Raw genomic sequence first — 14,836 nt, forward strand, 5'->3', positions numbered from 1 at the left:
TGTATTACTGTGTTAACATGTTAAGATGGCTTCCAGCTGTCACAGTAACGGTGCTCGTATTATACTTTTAGAAGACGTAATGTAATCAAAAAAGGTTTACAGGGGTCTCGAGAGGAGCACCTATGCTGCTCTAGTTCAGCTGAAGAGAAGGATATAAACAAGAGCAGAGTGCTTCCTTAAGCCAATACGCTGCAGTACCGGGGAGGGAGGGAGCCAAACACCATGAACCCACCGCAGCACCATCAAGGAAGAATCCTGATCAACTCATCTCAAATTCGTCGACTGATTTATTGCCTTTATTACAAGTTCTGAATGCATATCAAAGAAACAAAGGTCAATTATCGTATAAAATATTTGATCTAGGTACAAAATATTTGAGACATTTCTAAATCATTTCAAATCAAATTGTCAGTTTTCTACGAGGCTTTCAGGCAACAGACTCCCAGGACATGAGGAGTCATGTGATACCTGGACGTGAGGAGTCATGTGGTACGTGGATGTGATTGAGGGGGATGTGCTCTTTTATGAAGTCAGCGCTACAGTATCAGAGTGCAGGTTGTCTCACCTCTGCAGTAACTATTTAATAAGTTGTTGGAAGAAAAAAAATATCTTTGGTTAATATGTCCTGAGCAACTCTTAGTAGAATGTCAAGGTCTGGTGCATCTTTTGTTTGGTAGGGCCAGCCAATCGGTTTCACTAAACATCACATGATAATTCAATGCAAAATAGGATATCAAACACGCAGTTAAATATTTGACAACAGTTTAACATAAGGATCGCATTCACACTTAATGATATTTATTCAATACTTTGTACAAAAGCCTTTGTTGGTAATGACAGCTTCAAGACGCCTCCTGGATGAAGAAACTAGTCACATGCATTGCTCTGGTGGGATTTTGGCCCATTCTTCCACACAGTCTTCAAATCTTGAAGGTTCAGTGGGCCTCTTCTATGAATCTTGGTCTTCAGATCTTTCCATAGATTTTAAATGGGATTTAAGTCAGGTGATTGGCTGGGCCATTCTAGCAGCTTTATTTTATATAAGGACATGCGCACAGACATCCGGTCCGCCGGGTGACAGCCGCGCCGGCAACGACCCGCCAGCCGGACCGTTAGCCGGTCGGACAACAGCGGGTGTTGTCGGCAGCTGATGAATGTAACTTGTAATCTAACTCAGTTACTTTTAAAATCAAGTAATCTGTAACTCACTTCTCACTTGTCCAATAGATGGCGGTATAGCTTCTCTATACTGGTTTGCCAACCACCAATCTACCAGCAAAGAAGAAGAGAAAGTACACGAAGAAGAAGAGGGACCGGGCATTCGTATTGAACGCGTGTTTCTTTCCGGAGGAAATATCCATTGCACCGTCTGGTGTTGCATTAAACCGGTACTGTAGATACAACGGATTTCTTATAATTAGCATTATTTATGTCCATTATTCATGAGTGAAAGTTCTTTTGCAAACAATAATAAATAATACAACGATAATGCATTCACTTGGAATACATTAGCAGCTTGAATTAACGATACGAAACGTTACAATTATTAATAGCTAGCGTTAGCTCGCTGTCTTACAAGTTCAGGCTAATGTAATGTTTACTAACTGTATATATATATATGTATATGTGACTTTACTATATCTAACAGCAATGTTTGAATTAGCAAGATCTGCGTAATGCCAGAGCTTAAATGTAACGTAAGCAAATATTTCTGCGCAATACCCGCTTTGTACAAAGCTTTTCTCCTTCAGCTTTAATGTTTTCTGTTTTTAATGCCAGACTCCATTGAGTGAATTTAAACTTACTTCTGCGATCAGTCCCTGCTGTGGAATCAATAACTAACGTTAATAAGCTTCATTTTTCGGTAAAAGTAACGACATACTGCAAAACCACCAAGTTTGTCATTATTTTTAGCTATTACCTTACTTGAATATTTGTCCGACAGACATAATGGATGAAGAACCAGAGAGAACCAAGCGCTGGGAAGGGGGCTACGAGAGGACATGGTAAGATCATTCAACCAATAAAGATATGTAATCAATAATAAGTTCCATCATCATTACACAAACATAAATACAAGACAAACAAGAGCAATCCAGAGAGACAAAGCACACACATTGACTGAAACAGGAGCATTCGTATCCTTCACTAGAAGCTTGAGGCTGTGTAATCAAAGTGAGTCTGGAAGTGTGTTTTAGTCCATGTGTCGCCATCATAGGGGGATGCACTTCTTCCCACTTCCACATTCATACATGGTGTAACCAAGGTAGTGTCTTCTTAACAACAATTTTGGTACTGCATCTTTCTAATAATGCTAAGCTAATAAGCTATGGTAAATTCAAGTGTTTCCTAGTAAATACCAAATAAACATTGTTGTCCCCTTCGATCGGTCCCCCTAACTGCTCATAGAGGATCCAATGATGGCTTCTATAACTGTCATTCGGCAATAAATCTGAGAGTCCTGTGATGTCAGCAATAATATAATTAGACTTTTAAATAGGAGCCCAGTTACTGTACCATTGGTTTCTATTAATCTCTATTATCTATTAACTCTGAATTATACAAAAGGTTGTCAATAAAACTGAATAATGAACCAAGAAACATAAGAAAAACATTTTTAGTTTAAATCGTTTTATTGATTTTACAAATATTCCAGACAGAAAAGGAGAACAAATCTATCCCCAAAAGTATAGGACCTACAGGGTATTCCATTCAGAGGGGTGTTGCTTGGAGGTTCTTAACTGTGACAAACTGCCACAGAAGTTACAAATACAACAAGTGTAGAAGTAGTACTGACACCAGCTCAAAATAGAAGATTAATAAGAGGTAGGTAGATAAAATTAAATATAGAAGTATAGAAAACTTAAATGAAAAAAAGTGTATGAGAACTATTACTAACACTAGTGCGTAGTAAAATAAAAGAGTGCTATTGTCAATCACATGAACCAAACATGGTTAAAGGATGAATAGATCTTACTAACCAATGACCCCATGTCGTCATTGTACTAAGTGAAGAGCGTGGTCCATGGCTCTCTGTGGATCCTGTGTGTTCTCCTGCAGGGAGGTGCTGAAGGAGGATGAATCTGGCTCCCTAAAAGCCACAGTAGAAGAGATCCTGTTCCAGTCCAAAAGGAAAAGGTTTGTGTGCCTATATTTAAGTACGTGTGAAACATAACTGATTGTTTTGATCATTCTTAAGACTCCATTGTATATTCTCCTGTGAATGAGAAATGACAAAGATGGACTCTGTTAATTCCCTAAAGAGATATCAAAGTTGCCGCTGCTTTGTTTTACCTCGTAGGGTCACAGAGAGCCATGGACAAGTGCGGCTTGGAATGGTGAGTGAGCTGTGACCATACAGAACCTTCACCCATCTGTGTTATTCTAAAGGCAGCATGGTGACTACATCCAGCTCATTGTTGTTATATATGGGTAAAGATGATACAATAACCACTTAAGCCTTTGGTCACATGTTGTCATGGTTTTGTTTGCGATGACCGTTGTTTTGAATATGGCAAAAAAAACAATTTGACTCTTTTCGGCATCAGAACATTGTCCTGGGGGCGACTTCGGCCATACTCCGCATAACATAAAGTGGATAAGTCTATTTAGAAAAATAAAATATAATGTTACTAAAAACGTCAGCAGGTTAAATTATGTTGTTCTCTAGATGCGACACCTCCACGTGGTGATCGACTGTTCAAGAACTATGGACGACCATGACCTGAAACCCAACCGCCTCACCGCCTCTCTAAAGGTAAGAACCCCCCCCCCCGCCCCCCGCATCGATATGTCACCATCAGCTCTAATGCACCCTCTCCTTGTTCCTTTCCTCCCAAGCTGTTGGAAACCTTTGTCGAGGACTACTTTGACCAGAACCCCATCAGTCAGGTGTGTAGATCATGAGTTGTGTGCAGATTTGTCCTGTATTCTGCCGTGTGCTCCATCGTGTCGTCAGTATTGCTGCGCTGGAGAACTCTTTTGGCCAAGGTTCCTGCTTCCAAACTAGTGATTGACCAATTGTTAAGTGATCCGTATGTGAATCAGAAAATGATTTAGGTTCTTATATGTTCAATAGGTTCTTATATTATTGAGTCCCTTCCCAGAATATTTCCTATGCACTACAAGTCGATTTACCAGGATAGAACAGCACATTGAATATAATGGTGTAACACTCGATTCCATTGTGCCACGTCTGTTCTTCATCAATGAGTCATTGAGGAGAGAATACATAGACCTGCACCCAGAAAACGTTTTATGGTACCGTGTCACTGCTGCTGTCAGTCGCCAATCAGAAACAATTACAATCTTATAATGAGACGAGTGAGAAAACACAACGTGTTGTTTGACCTAACGAAATGTGTTGTGATCCTACAGCTGGGCCTTATCACCACCAAGAACAAAAGAGCAGAGAAGCTGACTGACTTGGCAGGTGAGGATCATGTTGGACTCCTTGACCATGTTTTTGCCTGGGTCATGTTTTTGGTTTCTCTTATTGCAACAGAGAAAAATGGACCTGAACAGAGGACACCCTTCCACGAGCAGGGTGTCCTCTGTTCAAACTTTTCACCTGTGTGAACCACAGCCTCCACGTCTGGGAAGTGACCTCATGCAGGCACGCATGGATCAGCAGGCCAGCTGCAAAACGTCATAGGCGAAAAAAACAAGGAAATATATTTAACCCGGCAGGGGAAATAGAATCACATGGCTGCAGATGTGCTAAGAATGCTTGTTTTTAATATCAAACACTTTATTAGAATTCTATAAGAAGCTAACAGTGCTAACAGAGCTTAAAGTCCAGCACGGGTGCTCATCCAGGGCAGGCAAAGTGGGACTCGGTGGACGGGCCCAGACCCCCAAAGCCTCATGTGACGTATTTTGTTGGACACTAGGAAATCCAAAGAAGCACATCGTTGCTCTGAAGAAAGCAGTGGACACTGTGTGTGTCGGCGAGCCGTCCCTTTACAACTCTCTGAACCTGGCCATACAGACACTCAAGTAGGTCCTTGCAGTCCTATCATTATTAGTATCATTTCCATATTTCCTTTTTTTAATAGGTGTAATTTCTGTGATATATCTTGATGTCACTCAGCTGGTTCCTGTCTTTGTATGAAGGCACATGCCTGGACACACCAGTCGGGAGATCCTGGTAATCCTCAGCAGTCTCACCACATGTGACCCCGCCAACATCTGTGAGCTGATTAAGGTGCAACACAAACTCTCCCTCCTTGGGGGGGGGGGGCCTAGTCATAGCTTACTCCATATATTTCACATCTTCTTCCCCTAACTTTCCAGTAAGTTCAAATTAAAGTGAATGATGTGTAACCGTGCTCCTCCTCGTCCAGACCCTGAAGTCTCTGAAGGTCAGGGTCTCTGTGATTGGCCTGTCAGCAGAGGTCAGGGTGTGTACGGTATTGACCAGGGAGACGGGCGGCTCCTACCACGTTATCCTGGATGAGAGTCACTTTAAAGAGCTGCTGATGCTGCACGTCAAGCCCCCCCCAGCCAGCTCCTCATCCGAATGCTCTTTAATACGCATGGGTCAGTATCTCAAACAAATGCATCTGTTAAAGGATCTGTTAAATACTTTCACTGAGCAGCATTTCAGAAATGACTTAATTGGTTAGAATTTTAAATAATGGATTCAAAAGAAGAGTAAAGTTTCAATCAGAAATGTTTTATTTGAGTAAATGTCTGTTGAGTCAGTGTCACATCTGTGTATTAATAACAGCTCACACGTCTCGTTCATTAAAATCCTCCCTTTCCAGTGTACTGAATGTCCTCATAATGGTTATTCACAAAATTAACTACTTTAATTCAGTTGTTGTATGAAATAGGCAACAACTGCATTTTGCTGTGTAACCCTGTGTTGCATAATGACAATTTAACTGTTATCTTCTCAATATCTTCATCCATCTTGACTGGCACCGTATAGATGGATGGTCACGTTAATCCATCAGCTGTCCGATGCAAATGGCTTTGATTGGTTGCTTTCCATTTAAATTTCTATGAATTGAAAACTGGTTTGTGCAGGTTTTCCTCAGCACACCATTGCCTACCTGAGTGACCAGGATGCCAAGCCCTCATTCAGCATGGCGTGAGTCAAAGCGCTGCTATCTAAACCTTGAGGCTCCTAGCTTGCGCGTGCTGATGTTGTCTTCCTCTGCTCCCGTTGTGTGCTCCAGTCATCTGGACAGTAGCAGTAGTGCCGGTCTGTCTCTGGGAGGATACTTCTGTCCGCAATGCCACGCCAAGTACACCGAGCTTCCTGTGGAGTGTAAAGTCTGTGGTATGTGTGTGTGTCGCTGTAAGGTCCGACTGGACTTTTATAGTTTTCCTCCTCCTTTTGCTGCATGAACAGTTCTTTGTGTTGAAGCCGACAGAAGAGCGGCGGCTCTGACCGCTTTGTTGTCTCCAAGGTTTGACTCTGGTGTCGGCGCCCCATCTGGCCAGATCCTTCCACCACCTTTTCCCCCTCCAAGCCTTCACAGAGAGTCCTGCAGAGGAGCTCCACAAAGACAGGTGCCCTCCTTCATCCACACCCCCCCCCCCCCCACAATCCTTCACAGCACTGCTGTGTGGCTAAACTTGGCATCATTTGGTTTCAGGTTCTGTCAGGCTTGTCAAGGCCAGCTGAAAGACAAAAGTGTAAGTAGAGAAGCTGACTGTCCATCTGGGTCTGTAGAGGCCAGTCAGATGATGAAAGAAGGTTTTGGAGGGCCACATATTTAGAAGTTTAGTCATCATCACATAACACAAATACAGTTGTAAAATATGTGCCTTAGTTCTATTCTATGCCTTTAATTATGAGAGAGATAACATGAAGTGTGGGATGATGTCCTTGGACCTGCCAGGCTGATGTTGGTCCTAATAATTGACCCTTACCAGTCATCGTGCAGCTGCAACAGACATTTGTCCATTACAAACCAGGGGTGGAGTTTATGAGCGATTGAGTTGATCTGGAACTGTAAAATCTGGTGTTATCAAACATCGCTTGGCTTCTTCGATTTTGACCACTTTTTTAGGTCAACAATGTTCAACGGCGTTGAGACATTGCAAGTTAATTTACAGAATATATTCACATTCCTCTTAATATTGAGTGATATAATGGTGACCTACATTTGTTTATCAATAATAAGTTCATCAGTCTATCCATCTCGACCTGCTCTTTCCTTCTCTGTCTAGATATTCTCCTGTCCGATATGTGGAAGTGTGTTCTGTTCGGAGTGTGATCTCTTCATCCATGACTCGCTGCACTGCTGCCCCTGCTGTATTCACAACCCAAGCAACCCCTGAAGCTAAGAGGCTAATTATACTTAGTGGTCACCGTATCTGTCTTATATAATGCACACTGGGAATGCACCATAATTCAAAAATGTTGAAGATTTGATACAAGATGGGACATTTTTGGTATGTCCTTATCGGTTGAAGGTTCACCAGCTTCTGGCTTAAGTTAGGCCAAAGCCTCTGTCTGCTGTGAGAACTGCTTCTGAGCGGCTGCACGCCCAGCTGGGAAATGGCACAACACTTTATTCCTGTCGGAAATCATTTCAGTGTATTGTTTACGCGCACTTTTGTACTACAGTTCAGTTTGTGAATAAAACCCTTTTTTTCCCTACTTGTTACTTGTAAAATGCTTCGAAGTGGCATCTACAAATACATGTGTTTGCTCTGATGAAAGGATTGTAAAATATGTCCTTATCTAAGATATATACGTATATATACAATGTATATATACACTCACCGGCCACTTTATTAGGTGAGTGTATATATACTGTATATAAGACACCACCTTATATATATATATATATATATATATATAAGGTGGTGTCTTCTTGCGTTTTCTAGCTGCGTTAAGGCCATGCTCAAGAATGCCCCTAGAAGGCAGGCCTAAGAAGCACTTTAGCCAATTACTAATAAAATTTAAAAAAAATGTGACTCACAATTCAGCCAATCAGCGTCCTTAAACGGACTCAAACGGGGGCATCATTGTGACCAAAGCCTGTGCGTCTTTGTCAAGAAGTAACAGGCGGAGGAAGTTAAGAGCGCAGATTTTATCGACTATCGAGCAGACCAGACGACTGACATATACACAGTACATATTGTATGTTTTTCATATATAATGAATAAACACTTAACAATTTTTAAAACAATCGTTTCGCATTAAATCAACTTGAATTGTCTGTTGTTATTGATTCAATTGCCCTAAATGGAGCATATTTACGCACCGGAAAAAGGGAAGCAACTTAAAGCCTCTCGATGTCTAAACTTCCGTTGTCCTCACTCGGTTAAAGATATGTGTTTGGGTCCTTTAGCTTGTGATTCCATCATTGAGTTTTCATTGCTCTCAGTCCACACTCCACACCAGTGGGTGGCGGTGTTGACTCTGAGGCTGTGAGCCTAAAAGCGAAAGAAGAAGAAGAGCGCAAATTCGAGTCCCGCCAGAAAGCTGGTGGTGCACGAGGACGCAGTCCAGCCCGCTCAGCATGTCGCGCGTCCTCAACGGCATCGTGGCGGTGTGCCCCGACCTGGGCATCGGTTGTCATGGAAACCTGCCCTGGCATCCCGTCAGACTTAAGTAAGTCCGTGGAGGAAGTGGGCTACTTGAGCTCCATCAGGAGGTCACAAGGACGTCAGCTTCTAAAGCATGTATGTCAATACATAGTTAATTATATGTTCTTGTTTTACAGTAACGAGTTCAAACATTTCCGAAGGATGACGGCGACGGCCTCGGTGAAAGGTAACGTGACCCGTGGGTTTGCGTCGTCACGTGACCGTGGTCTATGAGTTAGTGCGTGTCGATGTGAGTGGCACAGACACCCTGCACCTACCTGGGGCCTGTTTCAATAAGGAGGTTCAACCAACTCTGAGTTAAAACTTGAACTCTGAGTTGACTTACCCTGAGATGGGAAACTCTGAGTTTTCGGTTACAGAACAGCTGAAATGAGTTAGTTCAATCAACTCTGAGTTGACCTACTCTGAGTTAAGCGCGTGCACCACAACTATAAAAAGCCATTATCAATGGAGCGCAGATATTACGAGTCACCATGGCAACAGCGCCAGACAAAAAGAGGTCTTCATATTTTTCACCAGCAGAACTGGATGTGCTTATGCAAGCATATGGAGAGTACGAACATATATTTTTTAAAAAAAGCAACACGGCTGCAGCGGCGAATGACAGAGAGTTAGCTTGGGAGAAAATAGCTGCTCGAGTCAATGCGTAAGTTTACATTTGAATTACTGTTATACAGTGTTGTGTGTAATTAATTTCTATGTAATCTAAAAACTAATTTAATTCCGTAATTTAAAGTAAAATCTGATGTAATTGCATTTAATGCTGCATAAACTATAAAGCAATTCTGTATAAAACAATAGTGGATTTAACATCAAATTTAAAAGATATATTTTTTCAAGAATAGTTCATGCAATTGTATAATGTTTATTTGAAAGCATTAAAAGTGCAGTTTCTTGTCTCTCCTTGTATTGTTCAAGTGGTTGAAGTTGATATGGGATTTAGAAAGTAATTAGTAATAAGTAGACCAATACTTTCTAGAGATAGTCATTATTACATTAATCTAATTACACTGTTGAAGAAGCCAGTTGTAGTTAGTAATATAAGTGACTTGCCCAACTGTTATAATATCAGAAGTGAAACTGGAAGAACAGTGTGTTATTCAACCTAATTTTAATTTTCATGTAGGTGCAATCCTGCACATTAATACTGTGGATGGACCTCCTGTTGACATAGTCCGCTTCATTTTCGGAAGGTGCAATGATGGGAATATGTGTGCCATCAATGCATCCAACCACATTCGGAAATCCTAAAAGGAATTCTATTATTAGTTTACTTCCAGGGGTCGCAGCAATATGCTCTTAACTGAACGTCATTTATCAGGTTAGCCTCATTTAAACCGATTTATACATCACTGACCTGCAATCCTGTGAAACTCCTCTTTGATGGCTTTCACGGCTTTGTGCCCAGGAAACAGCACAAAAATTCGGAGAAAGCGCTTAAGAGCGAGGCACACTTTCCTTACAACTCTGCAAACAGTAGCCTTACTGATATGTTCTGCATCCCCAATGTTATACAGAAAACTACCATTTGCAAAGAAACGTAATGCAACGCAAAGCATCTGCTCGGATGTTAGAGCACGGCCGCGATGGCTGATGTTTCTGATGTAAGGATGGATGAGATTATGGATGTATCTTATTGACTGTAAAGAAAAACGGTACCGCTCAAATAAAAATGAATATGGATATGACAAAAAATCCACTCTGGGTCTCAAAATCCTCTCCCGACGTAAATGCAACTCCCTACGGATTAATGCAGCCTCTTCATCCACAGGATCGTCCATAAAAGGACATGCCATTTCATTCACTTGATTTGATGCGCTCTGCGTGACTGAAATGTGCGCAATGAATGAATACCGAAAGAATGAATGAGGTGATTAAATACCACTTCCTCTTTAAAAAAGGGGAGGAGACGAAATAAACTCTGGGTTTCCTGAAGAAAACCTGCTCCCGACCAGGTTAGGTTCACAGAGTAAGTTGCCATGGTAACTGACTCTGAGTATAAGTTACCTCTCTTTCTGAAACAGGCTTGACTTACTCTGCTTTCTCAGGTTTAACATACCTCCCATTCTGAAACAGAAAACTCAGAGTTTCCCTCATTTCAGGGTTAACATACTCAGAGTTTTCACTTAACCTCCTTTCTGAAACAGGCCCCTGGTGGTTCTCGTGCATCCCATTGTCAACAAACCTATGTATGAATGTATATAGACATTTTAAAACATTCACATATTCATAATCCTGCGGCCCATTCAGTAATCCTTTCTTTGCTCTGTGTAGTTTACAAGCAACAGAACCCTTGGTTCGGCCTTTTATTTTTTTATTTGTAGGTCTCTCCTTTACCTCTTATTAGTGACTCTTTGTTGTCCTTGAATCTATTGGCGTATAAATAAATAATAGGAATGCAAAATAACATCTTCAAAGCCCTCGTCGTTGTGTAGCTCACACGTGATGCTGATTCAGATTCCTGCCTTGTTTGTTTGTGCCGAACATCCATACGTTTAAACTGTTTAAACTGATGATTGAATGAAGGCAATGTTTATCATTTCCATTCTTTAAATTCATGTTGTTTCAGTCAGTAATCTTACTTATTGTTGTCATCTTTATGACCGTGTGAAAGGACAGAATGAGATCAACTAGTTAGTCAATGATTGGTGACGAACGCACAAAGGGTCAATGGTCCTTTATACACATGTAGACGTCGGCTTATTTTACACTTGCGTGTTTATTCCCGCAGAATGTGTAACAGAAGCAGCTCCCTTTCTTGTTGTGTGACATTAACTTCGGTATGCTAGCCGTGTCATTTAACCCATGGTGAAGAAGATGAAACACACACTATAGCCGGGCTGTCAACCAATATTCTATATTTGAATATATATTCGAATAGTTGTAATTGTTCCAATCACTGAATGAAGCCTGCCACATTTGGGACAAGAATCGCGACCTTAAATTAAACTCTTCAGCATTTGTTTATTGTTGAGGGCGAGGCCACGGTCTGCGTTCTTGGCCATTTAGTTACTTATTTTTTACTTAAATATGTTGTTGACTATGTTTAAAGAAATCACCTATACAAGTAGTAATGTCTCGTATTAATTAGTCCTGTTATTAACGCCTATTGCGCAACCAGATATTCTATCAAATAGATATAACATATGTGTTTTTTAAAGCGAATATTCGAAAGTCTTTTTGAGTAGTTTTGACAGCCTCACTCTATAGTGCCCACCCTGTAGAACACCCTCCAATTGCCCCACATTGGGTGACCCCTGTTTGTGGTTCATGTTCAGTGTTCCTAGCTAGATTGCACCTGTTATCTGTGAATGCTCCCTTTACCGAGTAATTCATTGTACACGTGTACATTGTATGTTCAGATGTGCTGACAACTACAGTTTCATCTTTTTTAATTGCCTCACAAACCACTCTGCAACTCTACGGCACTGATGGTACTCGCTTTATTCTGAAAAAGAACAAAAACAATGTAAACAAATATTGATTTAAAAGAAAAATGAAACCGATTAAAAGCCAATATTGACTAGACTGGTTCTTGGAAGGCCTCACCAATGCTGAGACTGATGTGCGGCCTGCAGAGTGACTTCTGCTGTTTAAAACTTGCCGTCCTGCAGACAAGCAGAATGTGGTGATCATGGGGAGAAAAACGTGGTTTTCCATCCCGGAGAAAAACAGACCTCTGAACAACAGGATCAACATCGTCCTCAGCAGGGAGCTCAAGTACGTGTCCCTCTACGTGTCCCTCTCAGTCAGCAGTGTGTCCACCATACCTGGCGTTCCACTCCCCATGCACTGCACCTTCATCAAAGGGCTTCTGGCTTTACTGAATTGTTGCTGTGTTTGTTTAATTTGAGTTTTTTCACAGTTCTTCACCTGTAATCGATTAAGGAAAAACCTTTTTATATATTGTTTGTAGACAGAAGCTGTGATTAAAAAATGATCAGGACAATAGCATGTGGCTTTAGTGTTCAGAACTGTACGCTGTAGCTAGCTGCACCTCCCTCAAACTGTTTAACTTCTTTCTAGCCTTGCAACCACTTGAAGTTCATTAACACCACATGTCTTCATTCATTCACTGATGGGCGGAGCACACACAAACACCTGCCCAGAAGGAGCTAGCATCAACACTATTCACTCTGTAGTCTCAGCCTTTGGAGCTAATTGGGACCGAGTGTCAGACGGACAAGTTCCTGATTGTAGGGAAGTGTCTACTTGACGAGGACTATTAGCATTAGTTAGGTTTGCATCAAGGATGCATTCCTTTCAGCTTTAGTAATGTCTGGTAGAGACAACAGTGGTCTGCATGGATGGTAGGGCCAGGGGAGGATATGCGTTTTAATGAACTATTGATCAGCAAGTGTTACTTTGTCTCCAGTAGTGTTCCCTGTGGTGACTGAACTTGTTGTCCTCCAGAGCGCCCCCTGCAGGAGCACACCACCTGGCACCAGACTTCAGCTCGGCCCTCCGGCTGGTCGACATGGAGCTGGCAGAGCAGGTGGACCAGGTGTGGGTCATAGGGGGCAGCTCTCTGTACAAGGTACTGCAGGGACCAACCACTGCTCTTGGCATGGTTTTAAAATATGTATAAAAAAAAACTCTTGTTCAGTCTTGACCATCCGTCATGGTTTCAGAGTCTTTGGGGATGATGTCCAAGTAACCCATTACAAATGATCAATGACACATTTAAATTACCCAGTGTTCCATTTTACTGTCCAATTGGTCGCAGGCATCAAGGGCGGCCGTGATGAACCCCTGCGGGATGGGCTCAATGTACACACACCTGTGCCTACAGACCGCTTTCTTCTACCTGTAATTCAGTTTTGGTTGCTTTGGGCCACCCAGGAGCTGATGGAGAGCACGGGCACCAGGAGACTGTTTGTCACTCAGATCCTGAAGCAGTTTGAGTGTGACACATTCCTCCCTGAAATCTGTCTGGACAAATATCGTCTACTGCCAGAGTAAGATCTGCACATGTGTTCAGCCCATTTAAATGGAGATTCAGTAGGCTGTCATTTTTTTTATACCCAGCTTTGAATAAACTTGAATTGTCCCTTAAAAATGCATTTATATATGTTATTAAATAAACCGAGTTCCCACAGCAGCTTCTCAGCAGTTCCAAACCCATTTAAAATAATGGTACTAAAGTCCAATGTTTTTATGGTTCAGTACAATCCGTCAAGTTGAGTCTGTGACAGCTGTTGGCTGCTGAGATGAAACACTCCTTTATTTAAAGCATGGTGTGTCTAACAGATGAAACTCAGTAATTCTGTCTCCTCCCTCAGGTTTCCAGGAGTACCACAAGAGCTCCAGGAGGAGAATGGTGTCCAGTACAGATTTGAAGTCTATGAGAGCATTGATGAATGATAAATAAAACAAGAACAATGTAAAGTCTTCAGTCATTCATTTTTTTTTTTTTTCAATATTTCAATATCTGTTGTCTTAAGTTGGGAGTGAGTCCAGGCATCAATAACACGGATCTAGATATGAAGCTTAGGCGAAAATTCAGTCAGGAAGACTGGACAGGCGTTGCCATTCCCGGTAGGCTTCCTCTCTCCATGGGGGCACACGGCCAGCTGATTAGGGGCGGGGTCAGGTAGTACCAGCCAACCAGATATGGATGATGTTACCGTAAACCAATTGCATCAGTGCTGGCAAACGTTAAAAGACTGTTCTCTCTCTCTGCTGTCAGTTGTCATTTCAGCGCGCACCAAAGGCGACCCGCCACCACCCCTGACACCTCCAATCTACAGCAGTAACTGGCACATCAGGATATTGGAGCAACTTATTCTCTACCACCATCACCAGTGTCTGGACTTCCAAAAGGGGGGGATATAGCTCGGCTCAGCATCCCGGCCCCTGGTCTATCCTACGGCAGGATGGAGTCCAAGCCCCAAACACATTGAAATAACAATATTCATGCATGATATAATAAAGCAGTGTTCAAACTTCAACAAGTCTCTCCGGATTGAAATTTACCTATACCATAGTCTGTGGGCTTTGAAGTTCAAATTATTTTCAATTATTTTCATTATTTCAACGCACACAGACAACTGAAGAGGTCTGTTTAAGCAAAATGACGGTGATAACAAAGGATGTGTGGAGGGAAATACCCAAAAGGCAGAGGACTAAGGGCACGGAGACAGATATGAAGACAAGAAGAAGATGGACACAAGGGAATAATGAACACAGGCAGGGTCCAACACACACAACCATGGCAGGGACATGGAAGACTAGTGTCCAAGGCCCGAAATCCCAGTCTCCC

At 42.0% G+C, this 14,836-nt stretch overlaps 2 protein-coding genes across 4 annotated transcripts; both read left to right on the forward strand.

Annotated features, from left to right (window-relative positions):
- The first annotated feature begins 1,167 nt into the window (after positions 1-1,167).
- On the forward strand, positions 1,168-7,615 carry gtf2h2 (general transcription factor IIH, polypeptide 2). 2 transcript variants are annotated; one of them, XM_037483576.2, is made up of 15 exons: positions 1,168-1,388; positions 1,946-2,006; positions 3,061-3,138; positions 3,302-3,338; positions 3,671-3,757; positions 3,841-3,891; positions 4,378-4,432; positions 4,893-4,998; positions 5,116-5,206; positions 5,346-5,541; positions 6,034-6,097; positions 6,186-6,289; positions 6,420-6,522; positions 6,609-6,648; positions 7,186-7,615. In XM_037483576.2, exons 2-15 carry the CDS (start codon positions 1,951-1,953, stop codon positions 7,294-7,296), a joined length of 1,179 nt encoding a protein of 392 aa, XP_037339473.1. In that variant the 5' UTR covers positions 1,168-1,388; positions 1,946-1,950; the 3' UTR covers positions 7,297-7,615. The 2 variants fall into 2 exon arrangements, with proteins under 2 accessions (XP_037339473.1, XP_037339474.1); XM_037483577.2 differs by lacking the exon at positions 1,168-1,388 and adding an exon at positions 1,462-1,864.
- Positions 7,616-8,404: 789 nt separating this feature from the next.
- Positions 8,405-13,965, forward strand: dhfr (dihydrofolate reductase). 2 transcript variants are annotated; one of them, XM_037483578.2, is made up of 6 exons: positions 8,405-8,578; positions 8,691-8,740; positions 12,189-12,294; positions 12,988-13,111; positions 13,417-13,532; positions 13,857-13,965. In XM_037483578.2, exons 1-6 carry the CDS (start codon positions 8,487-8,489, stop codon positions 13,936-13,938), a joined length of 570 nt encoding a protein of 189 aa, XP_037339475.1. In that variant the 5' UTR covers positions 8,405-8,486; the 3' UTR covers positions 13,939-13,965. The 2 variants fall into 2 exon arrangements, with proteins under 2 accessions (XP_037339475.1, XP_037339476.1); XM_037483579.2 differs by having other exon boundaries at positions 12,988-13,078.
- The last annotated feature ends 871 nt before the right edge of the window (positions 13,966-14,836 follow it).

The sequence above is a fragment of the Pungitius pungitius genome, chromosome 5 (assembly GCF_949316345.1).
Source record: "Pungitius pungitius chromosome 5, fPunPun2.1, whole genome shotgun sequence".
NCBI lineage: Eukaryota > Metazoa > Chordata > Actinopteri > Perciformes > Gasterosteidae > Pungitius > Pungitius pungitius.

Excerpts from the sequence above, each read along its gene's own strand:
- gtf2h2 (XM_037483576.2), top strand. The coding sequence starts at position 1,951 with ATGGATGAAGAACCAGAGAGAACCAAGCGCTGGGAAGGGGGCTACGAG. Across the intron at positions 5,207-5,345 it reads ACATCTGTGAGCTGATTAAG|ACCCTGAAGTCTCTGAAGGT; the intron begins GTGCAACACAAA and ends CTCCTCGTCCAG. Across the intron at positions 5,542-6,033 it reads ATGCTCTTTAATACGCATGG|GTTTTCCTCAGCACACCATT; the intron begins GTCAGTATCTCA and ends TGGTTTGTGCAG.
- dhfr (XM_037483578.2), top strand. The coding sequence starts at position 8,487 with ATGTCGCGCGTCCTCAACGGCATCGTGGCGGTGTGCCCCGACCTGGGC. Across the intron at positions 13,112-13,416 it reads GGGGCAGCTCTCTGTACAAG|GAGCTGATGGAGAGCACGGG; the intron begins GTACTGCAGGGA and ends TGGGCCACCCAG. Across the intron at positions 13,533-13,856 it reads AAATATCGTCTACTGCCAGA|GTTTCCAGGAGTACCACAAG; the intron begins GTAAGATCTGCA and ends CTCCTCCCTCAG.